General features: G+C 34.3%; 1 protein-coding gene across 1 annotated transcript; it reads left to right on the top strand.

Moving 5' to 3' along the window:
* Positions 1-157: 157 nt before the first annotated feature.
* On the top strand, positions 158-23,766 carry LOC148300321 (ionotropic receptor coreceptor Ir8a-like). Its single transcript, XM_088274941.1, has 16 exons — positions 158-191; positions 1,786-1,935; positions 2,848-3,054; positions 3,711-3,874; positions 4,688-4,873; positions 6,437-6,642; positions 8,452-8,608; positions 10,501-10,614; positions 11,982-12,086; positions 13,218-13,317; positions 14,489-14,666; positions 17,948-18,131; positions 18,896-19,017; positions 21,031-21,234; positions 22,545-22,768; positions 23,477-23,766. Exons 1-16 carry the CDS (start codon positions 158-160, stop codon positions 23,764-23,766), a joined length of 2,625 nt encoding a protein of 874 aa, XP_088131067.1.
* Positions 23,767-24,368: the final 602 nt, after the last annotated feature.

Raw genomic sequence — 24,368 nt, 5'->3', positions numbered from 1 at the left:
CTGGTTATATATATAATACCTCCGATGTGTCCGATAAATTCTGATTATTATTAATATTATTTGTTTAAATGAATGCGTAAATATGTTATGGAGGAATACCTCAAATCTTAGCCTTGTATTTATTATATGTATAGAGATATTATGGTTATTAGAAGCAATGTGTACAAGGTACACAGCACCGAGAAAGGAGGGTAAAAAAAATATGTTGCGCGCTATCGAATATCCGCCTAAATAAATCAAATTAAAACTGTCCCACAGTTTGAGGATCTTTCTCAAAGTAAGTACTTTTTTAAACCAGTTGTTATTACAGTCTAACATACAAATCAATTCTGATATCCATACTTACATAATGTATGATAATTCGTCTTTATAAAACCATCAAAGGAATCCATATTTCTGTGTTTTATTTCGACTAACATTTCAGCAAGGAGGAGTCCATTTCGACGCATTTTAATCACGTCTTAAAATGAATTACATAATGTTTATATTTATATACATATTCTTTGTGCATAAATTCTGGGGTGTTTCGTCCACGTCTGCAATACTGCGTATAGGTAACACGCGAGTATTCACAATCGGCTTTAAAAATTAATATTTTAATGTAAAAAAAAAAACGAAAAAACAAAGCTATTCTCATTTGTAGTACCCCACTCTAGTCCCATAAAAATCATCACTGTCCGCCTCCGTAGTGTAATGGTCGGCACGCTCAGCTACCGTTCTAGAGGTCCCGGGTTCGATTCCCAGGAGGAGGAGTTAAATAATACATATAAGTGTTTTTTTCACTCTTATGTTTATTCAATATTTCCCTGGTACCTGAAACAGAGGGCTGATCATTTTTCCTTCATGTGTTAACAATCAAGGTGACACTGCGTTTGTATGATGCAGTGCCCTATGCACCATTGGGGTACGGATAAAAGTTTGAAGAAGGTTAGTGTCGCGGACTCTTGAGTCAGAGTTTCTCGGTTGGAATCCACTCTACCACAATTTGATACCTATTTCTAATAATGAGTCGCTTAGGCTCACAGAAATAGTATGAAATTGAATTTTTTGTGTAAATAATACAAACACAAATATTTCTCTTTAAATTAAAAAAAAAAGAAAAATGAATAATGACCCTCGACACTGATGTAAACCAATAAGAACGCACTTGGCTTTTGTTATTTGTGTTTTTTGAAAAGATTTCTTTTTTTATTGATTTGGTATCAACTTTACTATGTAAAAAATAAAATAAATACCATATAACATCACTTTTGTATAAATTAATGTAAACACGACTAGTTCAGTGATAATTTTAAATATAAAACATATCCATGAAGACATTACACATCCCTGTTTAACGCCTTCAGGCCACCTTTAAGAATATTATTGTAATCATGCCTAGTTTTAGAACTACAGATGCTATCGTAAGAGTTAAGCGAGTGTTTTTGCCTAGAATTTTCACTCATGAATTACATGAAATTATAGTAACTTTAAACATAAAGAGTAAATCCACTCACGAGTAGGCATCAAGACATTACACATCCCTGTTTAACACCTTTGGGCCACTTTTGAGATTATTATTGTAAATATGACTAGTTTAAAGAAATACAGATGTTTTCATGAACAGGTGAATATCCCTCATTCAAAGCCTTATCCACACCCGTTGGTGCATAGGGCACTGCATCAAATATAAACACAGTGTTATCTTGATTGTTAACGTATGAAGGAAATGTGAACAGCCCTCTGCTTCACGTACCAGTCCAGGGTAATATTGTATAGGTATATGATTTATTACATGTTTTTCAGTGCTTCTATCGGAGAAAATTCAACTGGACGTTTCTCAGTGGTTTTTGGATTCCATAGCCGAACTAGGTCCTCGATCTCCCGATTGGCTCCAACTAGAAGGAGACACGATTGCTCTAGACAGAGATGACGAAGAGAAAAGCTTTCAAACGTGTAAGTATGAAAATAATTCACAACATTTTTGAGGGTGTCAAAATTCTTGTTCCAGATTTGTGGACAAGGACTTGGACACGAACCAAAAATGATTTCTCGAATAAACCACAGATGGTTTTAATGAAAATTGCAGAAAACTTTGATGAAATTTTTTGAATGGTTGACAAGATTTGAAGTACAAAGATATATCGCTTACCCCTTTCAAGAACATCATAAATAAAAAAACTAGATTTTTCAGGAGAACGTTTTTAAAGTTTAAAAATATAATACTTCTTCTTCTTCTTCTTCTTGTTATAGGCCTTGCGGCCTGTTTTTAAGAGGAATTAGCCTCCTGCGACGTCGATTCCTAGCTATCGGCCCATCTCTTTGGTGGTCTGCCCAGGAGTCGTCTACCATGGGTTTGGCCGTACAGTGTGATGTGGGGGAGTCTGGATGGTTCCATTCTCCTCACATGCGCATACCATTGTCTCCTTCGTTGCCTTCCCCACCTAACGACATCTTCGATCTCGCATATTTCCCTGATCCTGGCATTTCTCAATCTATCTCGAAGACTCTTGCCTGTTAATATATAAATAATAAATATAATACAATTTATTTAAAATAAATATCAACAGATCTTTTTAGGTTAAACCTGAAGGTTTTTTTCTCCATTTGAAAAATAACTAGTTTATTTGAAAAAATAGTTAAACAATACCTTTTCAACATTTTCTGCCCTGTAGCGGGTAAATATTAAGTTAAAAATATGCCTCTTTTGCTGGGATATAGTACATTTTCTGGGCATTCTGAAAACATGCAAAACTGAAAATTGACGTTTTTTGATTTATGACGTTCTTAAAAGGAGTGAGCGATTTGAACTCTGTAGTTCTAAGGGTATTTTCTCATTCCTTCAATATGTTTTTTTATCATCTCCAGTTTGCGACATAGTCTCAAAGGGTGCTTCTCTTGTATTGGACATGACCTGGTCACCTTGGGAGAGAGCTCTGGACGCGCTGGAAGGAGTCGGTATACCAGTGGTGGAGAGCGAGATCGGAGAAGGAGTACCTATACTCCAACCCCTGATGCAGTTTCTGACGTTCAAGAATGCCACTGATGCCGTACTTATATTCGAAAAAGCAAATGGTAATACAAACTAACTGACTAACAGACTATTTATACAAAACAAAAATTTGAAAGAGAGAGAGAATTGGGTAATATATCCAAAATAAAACAAGGTTTGTTGGATTGAATTATATATTTATTTATGTATATGTTAATACGTGACGTGTTTCGTCTTCTTAGGACATTATAAAACACGTGTGTTTGATAATTATAATAATAGTGTTTAATAATAGCGTTTGTCCGCCTCCGTAGCGTAATGGTCAGCACGCTCGGCTACCGTTCTGGAGGTCCCAGGGGGGGGGTCAAATAAATATAAGTGATTTTTTCACTGTAATATTTATTCAATATTACCCTGGACTGGTACCTGAAGCAGTGGGCTGATCACCTTTCCTTCATGTGTAAACGATTAAAATAACACTTTGTTTATATGAAGCAGTGCCCTATGCACCATTGGGGTGCGGATAAGGGTTTTATTTTATTATTAATAATAGTTTATAATAGTGTTTGATAATGTCCTAAGAAGACGAAACGCGTCACGTATTAACATATACATAAATAAATGTAGAATTCAATCCAACAAACCTTGTTTTATTTTTTATATATTACCCAACAATTCAATATGGAATTCTACCAACTGTCTGCAGTTATAATAAATATGATAATGTGCTTTATTTTAGTGATGGAGCAAGCTCTATACAAGATTTTGGGAGAGAGTGTCCTAAGAATTCTAGCATTGCATGATTTACCCAGCAGGATCAACCAGCTGAAGAGTATGAGACCAATTCCTGGATATTTCGTCCTTATCGGAACATCTCAGTACGTTCAGGACACCTACAAATTGGTGAGTACACTGCCTTCTGCATTCTCAGAATTGCAGCCTGGCAACTATGGATATAGCGACAGACTCCTAGGTACTTCGTGTTTATCGGAACATCTCAGTACGTTCAGGACACTTACAAATTGGTGAGTACACAGTCTTCCGATATGTTTGCATTCTCAGAATTACAACTTGGCAACTACGGATATAGTGACCAATTTATGGATACTTTGTCTCTTTATAGAAATATCTTAGTACGTTCTGGACACTTATAAATTGGTGAGTACACAGCCTTTTGTATTCTCAGAATTGCAACTTTGCAACTATGGATATATCGACCGATTCCTGGGTACTTTGATACCCAAACTTCCGTGGTCTTCTTCATCTATGTTGAAATGTCTAAATAATGTGCCTGGTAAACATAATAAATGTGCACACGATGACACAGACCATTGGACCATTGGATCAAAAAATATATAACTGCTTTAACTCTTACCACTCTGTAGGCCAGGCATTCTGGCCCGTATGATTCTAGTAGGCAGCTCCGTGGGCCACAATGTCTGGCCCGGCGCAGGTATAACTTTAATCACTGATTTCTCTATCACCCGAGTATATTCTACCAAAAAATATCTCAGATAATACAGTTAATCTTAATTAACACGGTCGTACGAATTGCCAGACAGAGTGTCCCAAAATTAGGGAACAAAAATATTTATTTTAGTGGTAAAAAAACGTCACGTTTTTTTGATCAGAGTAGCTTATCAGTTATGAGAAAAAATGGTCAGAGTGGAAAGGGCTAAAAATGTTAATTTTTTGAGTTGAATACGATTTTTTCAGTGTGTGGAGTCCAAGCTGGTGAAACTACCCGACCGATGGATTCTGGCCAGGACGGACTTGGTCGTGTCTCCGATGGATATATCCATCCTGAAGGAGAACACCAGCTTCATCAGCTTCACGTTCGATACTCCGTGCCTTCTTCAGGGAGTTCCTGCTCCTTGCTCGGAGGGCTTGGACAGCAACCAGGTGAGTTCTGAGTTATTTAGTGCTAGAAAAAGGGTTATTAATGGTTTATTAGAGTTATTAAACACTGGGAAAAGGTTTATTACAGGTTTATTTGAGTTATTAAACACTACAAAATATTTTATTAATGTTTTTTGAGTTATTTAACACTAGAAAAAGGTTGATTACAGGTTTATTTGAGTTATTTAACACTAGAAAAAGGTTAATTACAGATTTATTAGAGTTATTTAACACTAGAAAAAGGTTTATTACAGGTATATTTGAGTTATTCAACACTAGAAAAAGGTTAATTACAGGTTTATTTGAGTTATTTAACACTAGAAAAGGTTTATTAAAGGTTTATTTGAGTTATTTAACACTACAAAAAGGTTTATTTGAGTTATTTAATACAAGAACAATGTCCCTATTTTAGAGTGAAATTGGAGGACTTTAAATTTTTATAATTCTATAATTAAAATGTAACTTTTTTAAAATCATTATAAATATTTAATTATAACTTAATTATAATGTCTACCGGTTTCGAAGCTAACAGCTTCTTTATCAAGACTGATTGATTAGTATTGATCAGTCTTGATAAAGAAGCAGTTAGCTTCAAAACTGGCAGACATTATAATTAAGTTGTAATTAAATATTTATAGTGATTTTAAAACAAAGTAACATTTAAATTATAAAATGGAAAATCACAAAGTTAGTGCTTCAAATACAAATTAGATTATAATTTTGTTTCAACAATAGCTATAAGACATAGGAACACAGACAATATTTATCGCATAGTTTTATGAGTGACATGTGCTCATCATATGCAGTGTGTTGAATGATTGAACCACACAAGCTTCATGTTTTATTGTGTAATTGAAATTATATTTACAACATTTTGAGTGTCTCCAAATACTTGTTCACAAAATCTGGATTATCTCCAATTACAGGAGTTATTTTCATATTATTTTTTGACATCCCATCAAAGATGAAGAAGATGAGATGTCAAAAAATAATATAAAAATAACTCCTGTAATTGGAGATAATCCAGATTTTGTGAACAAGTATTTGGACACACTCATAATGCTGTAAATAAATTATCTGGTCAAATTATAAGCTTAATAATAAAAATGAAAATGGTATTTTCTGGCGTTTCTCATGTGTGTGATTATAATCCAGGATTCGGATCTCACATACTAATATAAGAGTTTCTGCTTAGTAAAAAGCTTCTTTACATCTCACCAATAGATGTCTCTAGTGAAGTTCTAGTGATTCATGAACAAGTTTTCTAAATTGGTTCATATATATAGAACTTCCAAGAATTTGAGTAGTGTGGTTGTCAATAATGGGTAGAATTGGTGAATGTTACACGTGTGTAAAGTGATCACTTAAACCAGCCTATGACGGTCGTAAGCCCCGTAAATGCCCAGACTTCCATATTCTTCTTCATCTTTGATGAGATGTCAAAAAATAATATGAAATTGTATTAATAACCTCTTTCAGTTGTTCTACATATACAGTTATAATATATTGTATTGCACTGTTGAAACATTTGATACATGGTCTTACCATGTGATTCTTCTATTCTAGATGAATTCAATCATAATGACCAAGATTCTAAAGACTATCATTGACGCATCGGTGCCTGCAGAGCTCCCCGGAGTGCTGTACAAACATGATTGCCAGGTTGCCATTCCGGAACTGAGTGCCGAAGCAAAAGTCAGACACCGGCAATTTTTCGACGAACTGTTGAGAAAATCTCGCCAGGATGAACTGCTTTTTGTGGATACGATCAAGTATGTAGTGTTTGATCATACTTTCCACTATATGAGCTCCCTGCCCAGTACACCATAGGCGTGTAGTGATACTCTGCCTCTCTTGAAATTTGTGTTCACATATCGCTCACTCCTTTCAAGAACGTCATAAATCAAAAATTGTCAATTTTAAGTTGTGCATGTTTCCGGAATGCCCAGAAAATGTAATATATCCCAGCAAAAGAGGCATATTTTTAACTTAATATTCACCCGCTACAGGGCAGAAATTGTTGTTTTTGTATTTTGAAGAAAAGGTATTGTTTAATTATTTTTTTAAATATACTTAAAATTTTTCAAATGGAGAAAGAACCTTCAGGTTTTACCTAAAAATATCTCTTGCGCAGTAAAAAGTGCAATAAGTGGCTAGTTATTTATATTTAATACATTGCATAACTAACTAACTAACCATCACGCCGCTTCTCCGCAGCGGTAGGCAGAGAGAATCGAACGCCACACCTCTCTGTCTTTGCAAACATTCTTGACCTCTTCTACATTCATGCATCTCCTTATACATACCCGACGATTTTTACGACTCCTGACCCGGCCGCTTTCAAGTATTTGACATACCTGATTGTGTCAAGTTTTCCTTGGTCTTCCTCTGCTCCTTTTCCCAATTACATTCGCCTCAAAAATTTGTTTTATCGTTCTTTCCTTACTCATTCGTTCTACATGTCCAAACCATCTCAACACACCTTTATTAATTTTATCGATAAAGTTTATCTCAGCTTTGCATTCCTTCCTTATTTTACTATTCGAACATCTATCACATATCGTTTTGCCGCACATCCTTCTGAGAGATCGCATTTTGACTTCATCTATCATACATCATCATTTCATTATTTGAACAGCCGAGAGGCTGTCCAAACTTAAAACACAGTAACGGACATCTTTTTTTTCAAGTCCAAAAACGCAAAAAAAAACGTACTACAAAAAAAATGTCCCTTACTGTGTTTTAAGTTTGGACAGCCGATCTATCATACATCGTTTTGTCGCACATCCTTCTGAGAGATCGCATTTCGACTGCATTCAGTCTACTTTCATATTATTTATTGATTCGGCATTAACTTTGTGGAATGACATGATTATTTTATTAAAATTATACACTTCAATGAGTTTTATTTTATTTAGTTTTGTTTTATTTTAAAGTGGTATGTTCAAACTAACTAACTAACTAACTAACCATCACGCCGCTTCATCAAACATGATTGCCAGGTTGCCATTCCGGAACTGAGTGCCGAAGCAAAAGTCAGACACAGGAAATTTTTCGACAAACTGTTGAAAAAATCTCACCAGGATGAACTGCTTTTTGTGGATACGATCAAGTAACTAACTGACTAAATAACCATCACGCCGCTTCCCCGCAGGGGTAGCGGCGTGATGGTTATTTAGTCAGAAGGTTGCCAATAATGGGTAGAATTGGTAACTAACTAACTAACCATCACAGGGGTAGGCAGAGAGAATAGAGCGCCACACCACTCTGTCCTTGCAAACATTCTTCGCCTCTTCCACGTTCATGCATCTCCTCATACATACCCGCCGATTGTTACGACTCCTAACCTGACCACTTTCAAGTATTTGGCATACCTGATCGTGCCATGCTTTTCTCGGTCTTCTTCTGCTCTTTTTTCCACTTACATTCGCCTCATAAATTTGTTTTATGGTATATTCAAGTGTTTAATTTTAATAAAACAGTCTACTTTCATCCAAAATCCCTGTTTGAATAATCCGAATGTTTAAACCAAATGTCTGCTGTTATAATAAATGTATTATATGCAATTTCGTATGTTTTAGGCAGGGAATATACTTCCGGGGGGAACAAGTGGTTTTGTTCGGAGGATTTGCTGGCATGAACAGGATCGCGAGATGGTTTTCTCACGAAAACTTGAAAGTGCTACCAGGGATTAACATCACAAGTCCCAGAAGGTTCCTCAGAGTCGGAACAACAACGGTAAAGTCATTTTGTGTATTTTTAGATTAACATTTTGAGTGTGGTGATATCGCTCACTCCTTTCATGAACGTCATAAATAAAAACTTGTCAATTTTCTGTTGTGCGTGTTTTCGGAATGCCCAGAAAATGTACTATATCCCAGAAAAAGAGGCATATTTTTAACTTAATATTTACCCGCTACAGGGCAGAAAGTGTGTTTGTTTTTTTTTTGAAGAAATGGTATTGTCAATTATTTTTTCAAATACACTAAATATTTTTCAAATGGAGAAAAAACCTTCAGGTTTTACCTAAAAAGATATGTTGCACAGTAATAAGTTCAATAAGTGGCTTGATATTTATTTTTAATACATTGTTTCATATTTTTAAACTTTAAAAACGTTCTCCTGAAAAATCAAGTTTTTTGATTTATGACGTTCTTGAAAGGAGTGAGCGATATGCCAAATACTTGTACGATAAGGTAACAATACAATACGATCAGGTATGCCAAATACTTGAAAGTGGTCAGGTTAGGAGTCGTAACAATCGGCGGGTATGTATGAGGAGATGCATGAACGTGGAAGAGGCGAAGAATGTTTGCAAAGACAGAGTGGTGCGGCGTTCTATTCTCTCTGCCCACCCCTGCGGGGAAGCGGCGTGATGGTTAGTTAGTTAGTTAGTTTTTTTGAGTGTGTTCAAATACTTGTTCACAAAATCTGGATTGACTCCAATTACAGGAGTTATTTTTATATTATTTTTTGACATCTCATCAAAGATGAAGAAGAATATGGAAGTCTGGGCATTTACGGGGCTGACGGCCATCATAGACTGGTTTAAGTGATCACTTTACACAGTGTAACATTCACCAATTCTACCCATTACTGACAACCACACTACTCAAATCCTTGGACGTTCTATGTATGAACCAATTCAGAAACATTCTTATTGAATCACTAGAACTTCGCTAGAGACATCTATTGGTGAGATGTAAAGAAGCTTTTTACCAAGCAGAACTCTTATATTAGTATGTGAGGTCCAAATCCTGGATTATAATCACACACATGAGAAACACCAGAAAATACCATTTTCATTTTTATTATTAAGCTTATAATTTGGCCAGATAATTTATTTACAACATTTTGAGTGTGTCCAAGTACTTGTTCACAAAATCTGGATTGACTCCAATTACAGGAGTTATTATCATATTATTTTTTGACATCTCATCAAAGGTGAAGAAGAATATGGAAGTCTGGGCGTTTACGGAGCTGACGACTTTCATGTATATTGTGTATTTTTGTCATCGCATGTGTAATGACTAATGGTACTGGAACACTGATGATGAGGAAGACGGAAACGCGCGGATGAGAGTGAATTATTTATTTGCAAAATTATAAAAGTTATCAGGTCGAGAAAAGCAAAGCGATGCCTATAAATTGAGTGAGGCGCGATGTTTCGCTTCTTAACAGTACTGAGTATTTAACTGGTTAAGCGTCTTAAAACGCATAATTTTCTGTGAACGGAGTGCCGCTCATACAAAAATTACGGCTTAAATACGCCGTTTTAAATAGGCTTTTACTCAAGAAAATCAATTATTTAAAATGTACAAATATATTGAACGCATAGTGACATCTATTGAGGATATCTTTGCATACTTAGAATTGAAACAGAATTTGTTTTTACCACTTTAAATGTAAATTAAAGAGAGCTTTGTCGTCCGAACAACTGATGGCGCTCAGGGTTGTCCAATAATCCCCGAGTTGCCGTCACTGCCGAATCTGATGACTGATTCCAGTGTCAATGCTGATGATTTTTAATTTTTATTTTTTTTAAATCATAGTGTGTGTGTGTGTATACTTTTAATATCAAACTAACACAAACAAAATATTGTAAATTTTTTATGTTTTATGAATTTCAGTCTGTTCCTTGGACGTACAAAGTGTTAGACGCTCAGGGAAATCCAGTTTTGGATGCTAATGGAAAACCAAAGTACGAAGGTTATTGTATTGACTTGATAGCAAAGCTAGCGGAGGTATGTATGGTCTTATAACCTTTCATCATATCTTTCTATATAAAGGCGTAAAAATTCTAATTTCCCGCAATAAATTGTTGGTGACACCCGCCGTTCGGCATGTTGCGCCATCTCGTTGAAATCGCAACTCTGTCACATCAATGCCATTCAACCGAGGTACGAAAAAGTCAGTAATCATGAAAAAAAATGGGTCAATGATTCCTTCTTCTTCTTCTTCTTCTTCTTTCCATGTTCGCTCCCAAGGTGGAGCATATTTGGCCAACACAAGACGTCTCCAAGTCACTCTGTCACGCGTCATCTCCTTGGCTTCCTCCCAGGTCAGTCCGGCGTCTCCAAGTTCCGCCGAGTATAGTCGGTAAATGGGCGCCGGAATCCTCGGGGTTGGAAGAAGAGACACGAGGGGTTGATGCTCTCGGGTGGCATTCTAAGGACATGTCCCAACCGTGTCCACCTTCTCCTCTTCAGGACTTCCAGTATGGGGGGCTGTTGAGTTCTTCTCCTCACATCGTCATTCCTGACCAAGTCATACCACTTTATACCCAGTATTCGCCTCAGGCATCTATTTTCAAAACTTGCTAGTTTCTTGCTTTGAGCTTTGGTGAGGTGCCACGACTCACATCCGTACAGCAACACTGTTAGGATGCAGGCGTTAAAGAGACTTTAAAACCAAGTGTCGTGTCTTTTTTTAAAAACCAATGCCCAACCTGCCCATAAAAAGCACCAAACAGTGAAGTTTAAAGGATGTAAGGGTTATTTCCTTTTTACATAGCCATCCAAAAATGTGCCTCATTGGTGAACAAAAGAATTATATTTGCAGTAAAACAACCAAACCTCTAAAATAAACACCTTTTATATGTATAACATATGACGTTGTTGAAAGGAGTGAGGTTTCAACAACGTCATATATCAAAAAACTTGATTTTTCAGGAGATTCGTTTCTAATGTTTAAGAATATAGTAAAATGTATTAAAAATAAATATTAAACTTTTTACTGTGCAACAGATCTTTTCAGGTAAAACCTGAAGGGTTTTTCTCCATTTGAAAAATATTTAGCGAATTTAAAAAATAATAAAACAAAACATTTTCTTCAAAATGCAAAAACATATTCTGCCCCGTAGCGGGTAAATATTAATTTAAAAAGTATGCCGCTTTTGCTGGGATATAGTACATTTTCTGGGCATTCCGAAAACATACACAACTGAAAATTGACGCTTTTTGATATATGACGTTGTTGAAAGGAGTGAGCGATATATATATATATATATATATATATATATATATATATATATATATATATATATATATATATATATATATATATATATATATATATATATATATATATATATATATATATATAATTTTAGGTGATGAATTTTGACTACGAGATCGTCATCCCAAACCCAGAAGGCTTCGGCACAAAATTTGAAAATGGTTCCTGGAATGGCCTCATAGGAGATCTAGCTAGTGGAGTAAGTATTTTTAAGTTTAATTCCAAACAGTTATTTTAAATGGTTATTGTTTAAAATAGTTAATATTTTCTGAATAATTATTTACCAAACAGCGATATATAACAAAAGAAATCAGAAAAATAAATATATAGTAGCAGCTAATATAATCTACAAATACTTATTTGATTTTCACAGATAACAAAAAATCAGTAAGATGAAAATGAAGAAAGTTAGCAAATATGTATATATGAGTTTTACGTTTATTCAATTCAATTCAATTTATTCAATAAAAAAATAATATATATGTACATAAAAAACAATATTCAAGGCGTATATATTAAAAGTAAGCAAGAAGACTTAAAGGTGTAGAAGAATCCCGCTTCGGAAAACTCCTTCGAACACATGGAACAGATCAATATCCAATGTGATATTGTTCAACATAGCGGTAGCTCTTCCTACAGGCATAACCATCGGCAGGTTGCTCCTGTGTATAGGAATGGGAAACAATCTATGCCGACGCTGTCTTAGGTAACTATCGGGAACATACAGACCCATGCTCCGGATAATTTCAGGATTATCGATCATACCGCGCAACAATCGATAAATATGCGTAATCAAATACACATTCCTTCTAGTCTCTAAGACTGCTGTAGCCGAGCATACCCTGGAGGAACTGGGTCGGGTAGAGCCGAGGATAATAGCCGTACTCTCTCATGTAGAGATACCTCAAAAACTTCTTTCGGACTTTCTCTACCATAAGAGAGTACTTAAGCTCGTTTAAAAGAAGAAACTTCTTAGATCTGTTTATTTAAAAAATAATTTCAGCAGAATTTTAGAAAAGAGACTAAGAGAAAAGAAAAGAGACTAGAAAAGAGAAAAGAGAAAAGAGACAGACTTTTAGAAAAATTGTTTACTTGTGTATTTATTACTTGTAAATTATCATTGATTGCCTTTTTAATTTCTAACCTAACCGTCAAAATATTTAGAATTTTGTAAAGTAGATAGTGTTTTAGTATTACTCAGTCTTGATAAAGAAGCGGATAGCTCGGAAACCGGTAGACATTATAATTGAGTTATAATAAAATATTTAAAGGGATTTTAAAACCAAGTTTTGTTTGTACTTTTTATTATATTGAATTAAATGAATTGAAGGATACGGACATTGCAGTCGCCGCTACTGTGATGACAGCGCAGCGGGAAGAAGTTGTGGACTTCGTGGCTCCTTACTTCGAACAGACGGGTATATCCATCGGTTAGTTCAACTCTTCTACATACTTTAATATTTAAACCAATTTGTATCAGTTTACTTTATAGGTACAGTTTTGTTTGCCTCCATAGTGCAACGGTCAACACTCTCGGCTACCATTCTGGAGGTTTCAATTCCCAGCGGGTGGTCAAATAAATATAAATGATTTTTTCACTCTAATATTTATTCAATATTACCCTGGACTGGTACCTGAAGCGGAGGACTGATCACCTTTCCTGTTGTGTGTTAACGATCAATATAACACTGGGTTTATATGATGCAGTGCCCTATGTACCATTGTGGTGCGGATTTATATATATTTATATATATATATATATATATATATATAGAGAGAGAGAGAGAGAGAGAGAGAGAGAAAGAGAGAGAGAATAGAACGCCACATCACTCTATCTTTGCAAACATTCTTTGCCTCTTCCACGTTCATGCATCTCCTCATACATACCCGCCGATTGTTTTGACTCCTTACCTGACCGCTTTCAAGCATTTGATATATGTATATATATATATATATATATATATATATATATATATATATATATATATATATATATATATATATATACATATATCAAATGCTTGAAAGCGGTCATATATATATATATATACATATATATATATATATATATATATATATATATATATATATATATATATATATATATATATATATATATATATATATATATATATATATATATATATATATATATATATATATATATATATATATATATATATATATATATATATATATATATATATATATATATATATATAAACATATATATATATAAAATATATTATACATATATTATTGCCAGTTCTTTAAAAAAACATTATTTTTTTATTTTTTATCATGGGATCAAGGGATCTTGCATCCCTTATGTCTCTGCTACCATTTAGGTCTATTGTGACCTCCCTCTGTATCACAGCTTACTCTCAAGACCTACGTGAGTCATGTAGCTCACGACCTGTCTTGGTGGTAGGAGCTTCACCTTCTCGGAGTCCAGTAGTGGTCCTCTTAGGATGTGACTTGGTTTGCGAGCAAGTGCGTCACAGTTATAGGGAATGTAGATTGGTGTTTTGTAATCCTTCATACATAATCTGTAGACTGGGGAGCCAAGTTACAAATATATATTACTGATTATGTTTTCAGTTATCAGAAAGCCGACCAGGAAGACTTCTCTATTCAAGTTCATGACCGTACTAAGAGCTGAAGTATGGTTGAGTATTGTGGGTGCCCTAACGCTGACTGCAATCCTGCTCACGATTCTGGATAAGTATTCCCCGTACAGCGCCAGGAACAACAAAGACGCCTATCCCTACCCTTGCAGGTACATTGTCCTGTGACTACTATAACTACTTTATTTCAACAGTCCCTACGTAAAGTACTCTATCTGCAAATCTGTTACTTTACAGGAGAGAGCTTAGAAGATTTTTCAACATATTCTCTTTTATTAATTAACGGTTTTATCTGATATTCTAAACTAGTTTTATTTATTAAAAAACACGATAAATAATGTATTAAATCGTTTTAAAACTTTATGCTTTGTCAAAATTAAGTAGTTATCGTTTTAGGAGTTCCGTTCATTTAGAAAATTCCATGTAGATAGCGTCTTATACGCCTGAAAAATAGAAATCATAAAGAAAACACACATTTCCAATATACGTAATTAGTTTTTTGACCGTCATAGGCTGGTTTAAGTGATCGCTTTACACACGTGTAACATTCACCAATTCTACCCATTATTGGCAACCACAATACTCAAATTCTTGGAAGTTCTATATATATTTATATGAGCCAATTTAGAAACCTTGTTCTTGAATCACTAGAACTTCACTAGAGACATCTATTGGTGATATGTAAAGAAGCTTTTTACTGAGCAGAAACTCTTTTATTAGTACATATCGCTCACTCCTTTCAAGAACGTCATAAATCAAAAAACTTGATTTTTCAGGAGAACGTTTTTAAAGTTTGAACATAAAATACATTGTTTTAAAAATAAATATCAAGCCACTTATTAAACTTTTTACTGTGCAACAAATATTTTTATGTAAAACCTGAAGGTTTTTTCTCCATTTAAAAAATATTTAGTATGTTTAAAAAAATAATTAAACAATACCTTTTCTGCAAAATGCAAAAACAACACTTTCTGCCCTGTAGCAGGTAAATATTAAGTTAAAAATATGCCGCTTTTGCTGGGATATAGTAAATTTTCTGGGCATTCTGAAAATATGCACAACTGAAAATTGTCGATTTTTGAATTATGACGTTCTTGAAAGGAGTGCGCGATATGTGAGGTCCGAATCCTGGATTATAATCACACACATGAGAAACGCCAGAAAATATAATTTTCATTTTTATTAAAATGATATTTTCTAGCGTTTAATTAAAAATAACTCCTATAATTGGAGATAATCCAGATTTGTGAACAAGTATTTGGACACACTCAAAATGCTGTAAATTTCTATTCCATTTGAACACACTGACCTGCGGCAATGCGTGGTTCAGACTGATACGCGATAGTAACTAAAAAAAATGTTTTTAGATTAAAAATGAAGTGATTAGATTACAAAAGATGATAGTAGTTATGAATGAATTTGTAATTACGTTTGAAAATGTAAAAATTGTGTATTATTTACGTTCAGCTATCTCGAGATAACGAATGATGATTGATCACCATTTGATGACGGTTATGTCATCAATGTGTGACCATGAATGATTGGTGATTAGAAAATTGCGATACTCGCACTTCTTTAATCACAAAACTGGCAAAGATTATCACCTACGATGTTGTTATCGCTCAAAGAATTATAATAATAGTAGATTAATAAACCTTTTCTTTTTTATCTTAATATCGAAAGATATCGCTCACTCCTTTCAAGAACGTCATAAATCAAAAAACTTGATTTTTCAGGAGAACGTTTTTAAAGTTTAAATATATAATACAATGTGTTAGAAATAAATATCAAGCCACTTACTGAACTTTTTACTGTGCAACAGATCTTTTTAAGTAAAACGTGAAGGTTTTTTCTGCATTTGAAAAATATTTAGTTTATTTAAAAAAAAAATTAAACAATACCTTTTCTTCAAAATGCAAAAAAAACATTTTATGCCCTGTAGCGGGGAAATATTAAGTTAAAAATATGCCTCATTTTCTGGGATATAGTACATTTTCTGGGCATTCCGAAAACATGCAAAACTGAAAATTGACGATTTTTGATTTATGATGTTCTTGAAAGGAGTGAGCGATATGACAGAATGCAAGATTATCGTACACAATGAATCCCTGGAACAGGTGCGAGAATTTTTATATCTAGGAAGCATGTTCACAAGGGATGGAAAAGTGGATAAGGATATTGAGAGAAGAGTGAATGCGGGGAATAAAATAAATGGTGCTTTGAACAGAGTGATTGCAAATAAGAATATGTCCATGGAAGCCGAGCTAGCGGTTCACAACGGCGTGCTGGTACTGACACTAATGTATGGAAGTGAAACATGGAACTGGCAAAGGAAGGATGAAAGCAGAGTGAACGCCGTTGAAATGCTTGAAACGTTGAAATTGTTAATTTATGTTTATTTTTTAAATGTCAATTTGTAATTTATGTTTTTTTAAATGTTCAAGTACTATCTGCCCACTGATTGCAAACGGCTATATATGGTATCAAACGTCTTGATCAATATCACTAGTCCGTCTTTGGTCGGTTGGAAGATATTGCTTTTTAGCAATAAGCCCGCCAATGTACTTTTTATTTTCTGTACATGAAGTTTAAAAATAAAAATAAATAAATAAATAAATAAATGCGCTCCCTCAGACGAATGTGTGGAAAATCATTGCATGACAGAATTAAAAACGAAGATATAAGAAGGGAATGTAAGGCTGAAGAAGGAATAATTGAAAAGATTAGAAAGAGTTCTTTACGGCGGTATGGACATGTGGAACCTGACAGTAAAATTCTTATTATCATTTACTCATTGTTGAGTTAGATTATAATTGCATAATAAAGCGGCTGAAATTAATAAATCTTAGTGATAGAAGGGTAATTACTGATCTGGTCCTGTTATATCAAATTCTTACCAGCCCTGATCTCCTAAATCAAATAAAGCTTAGCGTGCGTCCAAGAGGTACTAGGCAAAAATCTGTATTCCCAGTATTTGTACAATACATAACGCAAACTATGCCATGTTCTCTCCCATTCCGCGGCTTCACATGTTAGCCAATGCTTCTGAAAGTATAGATTTATTTAATATATTGTTATCCACCTTGAAGTGTGTACTTTCTCAGCATTTCTTCTCCATGTTATAATGGATAAATGTAAATGTTGTGTTTCACTCTCTCTCGCTGCTCGCTGATGGTGTGTGAAGGAGACGTGTATTGACCAGTGCTTACTATTTGTTATTTTATCATTATTTTATGTTTAAGACTTTTTGTTTCTCTATTAGTGTATTCATTAGTGTATTTTTATATATATACTGTATATTTGTATTATGCTAAAGGCATAAGCTGTTCAATAAATAAATTATAATGATCCATTGAAGATAATCCAGATTTATGAAACAGTATTTGCATGATACTCTCAGAAGGTTGTAAAAAGGTTTATTTTGCGTTTTTAGAGAATTCACGCTGAAGGAGTCACTTTGGTTCGCTCTGACGTCGTTCACGCCGCAGGGCGGGGGAGAGGCCCCCAAGGCCCTCAGCAGCAGGGCGATAGTAGCTGCCTACTGGCTGTTCGTCGTGCTGATGCTGGCCACCTTCACGGCCAACCTGGCGGCCTTCCTGACCGTAGAGAGAATGCAGGTACGAATCAAGTTGGACGTTATATTGTATTTTATAAAAATGTCGAGATGCCCTTACATCCCTTAAAAGTTTACTACATTTTTAGTGTGTCCAAATACTGCGAGAATATATATATATATATATATATATATATATGTATATATATATATATATATATATATATATATATATATATATATGTATATATATATATATATATATATATATATATATATATATATATATATATATATATATATATATATATATATATATATATATGAATATATATATATATATATATATATATATATATATATATATATGTATATATATATATATATATATATATATGTATGTTTATATAAAATAAATAATAATAATAATAAAACCCTTATCCGCACCCCAATGGTGCATAGGGCACTGCGTCATATAAACGCAGTGTTATCTTGATCGTTTTACACATGAAGGAAAGGTGATCAGCCCTCCGCTTCAGGTACCAGTCCAGGGTAATATTGAATAAATATGACAGTGAAAAAATCACTTACATTTATTTTACCCCCCTTGGGAATCGAACCCGGGACCTCCAGAACGGTAGCCGAGCGTGCTGACCATTACACAACGGAGGCGGACAAAATATATATATATATATATATATATATATATATATATATATATATATATATATATATATATATATATATATATATATATATATATATGTATATATATATATATAAATATATTTATAAATTCAAATTTGCCTTATTTTCTTTAATTTTTAGACGCCGGTTGCTTCACTGGACCAGCTAGCGAGACAATCTCGCATTAACTACACTGTTGTGGAGGGTGGGATGGCCCACAGGTACTTCATCAATATGAAGAACGCTGAAGACACTTTATACAGGTACAGATCTTTGTCAAAAAAGGTTTTTTTTATATATGTACAGTATCGAACAGATTAATTTAAACAAACTTATTTTGTTGTATTTTCGTAAAAAGTTTTGTAAATCTTTTGTTCATTAGTTATATCACACAAATTAATATTTAATATGATCTCATTAGCGGATTCTTCTACATCGCTAGCAATAGTATTCTTATATTATTTTTTGACATCTCATCAAAGATGAAAAAGAATATGGAAGTCTGGGCATTTACGGGGCTGACGACCGTCATAGGCTGGTTTAAGTCATCACTTTACACACGTGTAACATTCACCAATTCTACCCATTATTGACAACCACACTATTCAAATTCTTGGAAGCTCTATGTATATGAACCAATTTAGAAACTTTGTTCTTGAATCACTAGAACTTCACTAGAGACATCTATTGGTGAGATGTAAAGAAGCTTTTTACTAAGCAGAAACTCTTATTAGTATGTGAGGTCCGAATCCTGGATTATAATCACACACATGAGAAACGCCAGAAAATACCATTTTCATTTTTATTATTTAAGCTTATAATTTGACCAGATAATTTATTTACAACATTTTGAGTGTGTCCAAATACTTGTTCACAAAATCTGGATTATCTCCAATTACAGGAGTTATTTTCATATTATTTTTTTGTTATAAAACACTCAAAATGTTGTAAATAGTATTCTTGCTTATTTTCGGTTTTTGTTGTTTACGCTTTAAATCTTAAGTTTGTTATGTGTATGTTAATTAAAAATTAATAAATTGAATTGAATTAGGGCTCAATGAAAGATTTTACTCTTCTTGGCATCTATTTTAAAAGGTTTTGGCAGGTGGACGCCATTTTGTTCATCTCAAAACCATACCTGAATTATGGACAAAATGAACTTTTCCACCGTAGTGCAATTAGTTTTGGAGAGCCGATTCTAACAGATTGCCAATAGATTTTCAATAGGTTTATGTCTGGCAAAATTCTTCACCAGTTCGTTGTTTTTGTGTGAAAAATTGTATCATTTTTGTGGATTTGCAGGGGAATAAATCCTGCTGAAATATTGCATTACGATTTAACCATTTTTCATTGTTCTTCTTCAACTCATCATCTTGGTCTTGCTTCCATAGAGTTTGATACTCCAGACGTATTATGAAGCATCCTATTCTATTTACACAGGGTCTGGAAAGAGGTAACCCTGAACGCCAAAGCTAACGAAACTCAATACCAATCTGGCAATATCTAGCCAGGAAGCATATCGCTCACTCCTTTGAACGTCATCAATCAAAAAACTTGGTTTTTCAGGAGAACGTTTTTAAAGTTTAAAAATATAATACAATGTATTAAAAATAAATATAGAGCCACTAATTGATATTTTTACTGTGCAACAGATCGTTTTAGCTAAAACCTGAATGTTTTTTCTACATTTAAAAAATATTTAGTATATTTAAAAAAATTATTAAACAATACTTTTTCTTCAAAATGCAAAAACAACAATTTCCGCCCTGTAGCGGGTAAATATTAAGTTAAAAATATGCCGCTTTTCCTAGGATATAGTACATTTTCTGGGCATTCCGAAAACATGCACAACTGGATATTGTCGATTTTTGATTTCTGACTTTCTTGAAAGGAGTCAGCGATATGTCCACATACTTTGATTCTTTGCCAGTTCCAAACGCTTATAATCCTTCTTTATCCTTCTTAAACTCATCGTCTTGGTCTTCTTTCTATAGAGTCCTATACTCCAGGGGTATGATGAAGCATCCTTTTCTATTTCCACAGGGTCTGGAAAGAGATAACTCTGAATGCTAATGCTGACGACACTAAGTACCTATCTGGGACTATCATACTACAGAGAGCAGTATGCCCACACACTTCTGGCCATAAATAGTTCTTCCTCAGTTTCAAACGCCTCTAATCCTTCTCTACCCCTCTTCAACTCATCATCTAGGTCTCGCTTCCATAGATTACAATACTCCAGACCTATGACGAAGAACTTTATTCTATTTCCACAGGGTCTGGAAGGAGATAACCCTGAATGCAAGTGCTGACGAGACGCAGTACCAAGTCTGGGACTATCCAGTCAAGGAGCAGTATGGCCACATACTCCTGGCCATCAACAGCTCCTTGCCTCTTCCAACAGCTGATGATGGATTCGCCAAGGTGGAGGACGCTACTGATTCCGACTTCGCTTTTATACACGATTCATCTGAAATCAAGTGAGTGACAAGAGAACTTTGATTCACAATGCTAATGTTCTCTTTCATCAAATTTGAGTACGCTACTACTACTATCACTAACATCACGCCGTTGCCCGGTAGGAAGTGAGGATGGAACGCCACACTCTTCTGTCTTGACATACACTCCTACCTCCTTCACATCCATACATCTAGTCATACATGATTATGCAGACTTTTGACACCGCCAGATTTTAGGTTCTGATTGATCTGATCGGGCCAAGTCTTTTTTGGTCGTCCTCATTCTGTTTCCCTGTCACATTCGCCACATATATTTTCTTAGTCATTCTCTCGCTATCCATTCGCTCCACATGTCCATACCACCGCAAAGAACTCTTCCTAATCTTTTCAATTATTCCTCGTTCAGCCTTACATTCCTTTTTTATATCTTCGTTTTTAACTCTGTCATACAATGATTTTCCACACATTCGTCTGAGGGAGCGCATTTCAACAGAAAAATATAAGACATAAGAAACAAATACATGATTTTGAAAATACAAGCGTTCTCTAAAGGTAAGGAAGGAGTTTTAAAATACAATTTTTTTTAAAGATTTATTTTAAAAAACAAAAAATCAAAAATATACATTACTTTGCAAAAAATTAGCGTGAGGTCTTTTTCGATCATCCTCACTCTGTTTTCCCGCTCATTTTTTTTTAAAAGTTTAATATTTGTGTTTTTATTATTTATACAAATATTTCACTTTCATACTTTTTCTGTGAGCCTAAGCGGTTCATTATTAGAAATAGGTACAAATTGTGGTAGAGTGGGTTCCAACCGAGAAACTCTGACATAAGAGTCCACGACACTAACCACGGGACCACAACCCGACATTTATTCTATTAGATACTGGTTTATTCTCAATAAGGAATTCTTCAACATCTTTAACAAGAGTCTTCTTGCTGACTTTTCAATTTATGTTTTTATATAAATATGTCCGCCTCCGTAGTGTAATGGTCAGCACGCTCGGGTACCGTTCTGGAGGTCCCGGGTTTGATTCCCAGGGAGGTCCAATAAATATAAGTGATTTTTTCACTCTAGTATTTATTCCATATTACTCTGAACTGGTACCTGAAGTGGAGGGCTGATCACCTTTCCTTCATGTGTTAACGATTAAGATAACACTGCGTTTGTATGATGCAGTGCCCTATGCACCATTGGGGTGCGGATAAGGGTTTGAATGAAAAAATATAAATATGTAGACCTTAAATATTTGTTTGTTATGTATATATTATTTTTTTTAATATGTTGAAAATTGAATTGGAATTGAATATGAGAGTCTGGACTGTTCTAGGTACCAAGTGCAGAAGAACTGCAACCTGACCATCGTGGGTGAGGTGTTCGGCGAGCGTCCCTACGCCGTGGCGGTCCAGCAAGGCTCCCGGCTGCAGGAGGAGCTGTCCAGGGCCATACTGCAGCTGCAGAAGGACCGCTTCCTGGACGACCTCACCTCCAAGTACTGGACCACCGCGTGCGAGGAGAACGACGACTCTGAAGGCATCACACTCGACAGCTTAGGTGACAACGAAATCATATATATACACACAAGTATATTCTTCTTAAACCATTCTTTAATGTGAATATCCGTGAAGACATTACACATCCCTGTTTAACACCTTGAGACATCGCTCACTCCTTTCAAGAACGTCGTATATCAAAAAACTTGATTATTCAGGAAAACGTTTTTAAAGTTTAAAAATATAATACAATGTATTAAAAATAAATATCAAGCCACTAATTGAACTTTTTACTGTGCAACAGATTTTTTTAGGTAAAACGTGAAGGTTTTTTTCTCCATTTAAAAATATTTAGTATATTTAAAAAAATAATTAAACAATACCTTTATGCAAAATGCAAAAACAACACTTTCTGCCCTGTAGCGGGTATATATTAAGTTAAAAATATGTCGCTTTTACTGGGATATAGTAAATTTTCTGGGCATTCCGAAAACATGTACAACTGAAAATTGTTGATTTTTTATTTATGACGTTCTTAAAAGGAGTGAGGGATATGTGAATGAGTCACATTCCTTGCATACACTCTTTCATATATTATTTTTTTATTATTTTATTTAAATGAGAAGATAGCTGCAACATAGATGTTGGTAGCTGCAACATTAGATAACAACATAGATGAAGAAAAATATGGTAGACCGCATATTCACAGGGCTTATGACTTGTCATAGGCTGGTAGACTTAATACACGAGTAATTTTTTCATGTTTTAGGTGGCGTTTTCATCGCTACACTTTTCGGACTGGCCCTCGCTTTGATCACCCTGGTATGGGAGATAGTGTACTACAAGCGCAAGGACAAAATACAGAACGCCACAAAGAGCATGTCTGTCGCGGAACCAAAAAAATTGATTAAGCAGCTCACTTCAAAAGTCAAAGACACAAAAAACAAAGATGTCGTCAGGAGAATCACGTTTGGGGAAGAATTTAAAGCTGTGAAGGAAGCGAACAAGCCGAACGTGAGCTTCATCAATGTGGAACCGAGAATGCCATGGAATCCCTAGATAAATAATGGCTAGGAATGATCGGAATTGCAACCTTGCAACTATGGATACATTGAGCTCATCCCAAAAATCTTGAAAGCGATTCCCTTTCAGTCACCACGATGAATTGTGAACAAAAACAAGGATTTCTTTTATTATTATAATTTTTTTTAAACAGAAATTTTGAGAAATATATATATATATATATATATATATATATATATATATATATATATATATATATATATATATATATATATATATATATATATATATATATATATATATATAAATGTATATGTATATATGTGTATTTCATGCGATTATCTATGAAGACATTACACATCCCTGTTTAACACCTTTTAAAAAATAGAAATAATTATGTTTTTTATTATTTACACAAATATTTCAATTTCGTACTGTTTTTGTGAGCCTAAGCGACTCATTATTAGAAAAAGGTATTAAATTGTGGTAGAGCGGGTTCGAACCGAGAAACTCTGACTTAAGAGTCCGCGACACTAACCACGGGACCACAACCCGACATTTATTTTATTAGATACTGGTTTATTCACAATAATAACAATGTATCATTTTTTACATCTCAACTAGATGGAGAAGAATAT

This window comes from Brachycentrus maculatus, unplaced genomic scaffold (assembly GCF_059751285.1).
Source record: "Brachycentrus maculatus isolate JH-2025_06_01 unplaced genomic scaffold, ASM5975128v1 h1tg000750l, whole genome shotgun sequence".
NCBI classification, from domain to species: domain Eukaryota; kingdom Metazoa; phylum Arthropoda; class Insecta; order Trichoptera; family Brachycentridae; genus Brachycentrus; species Brachycentrus maculatus.
The sequence above is the reverse complement of the archived record's forward strand: the minus strand, read 5'-3'. Positions and strand labels throughout refer to the sequence as shown.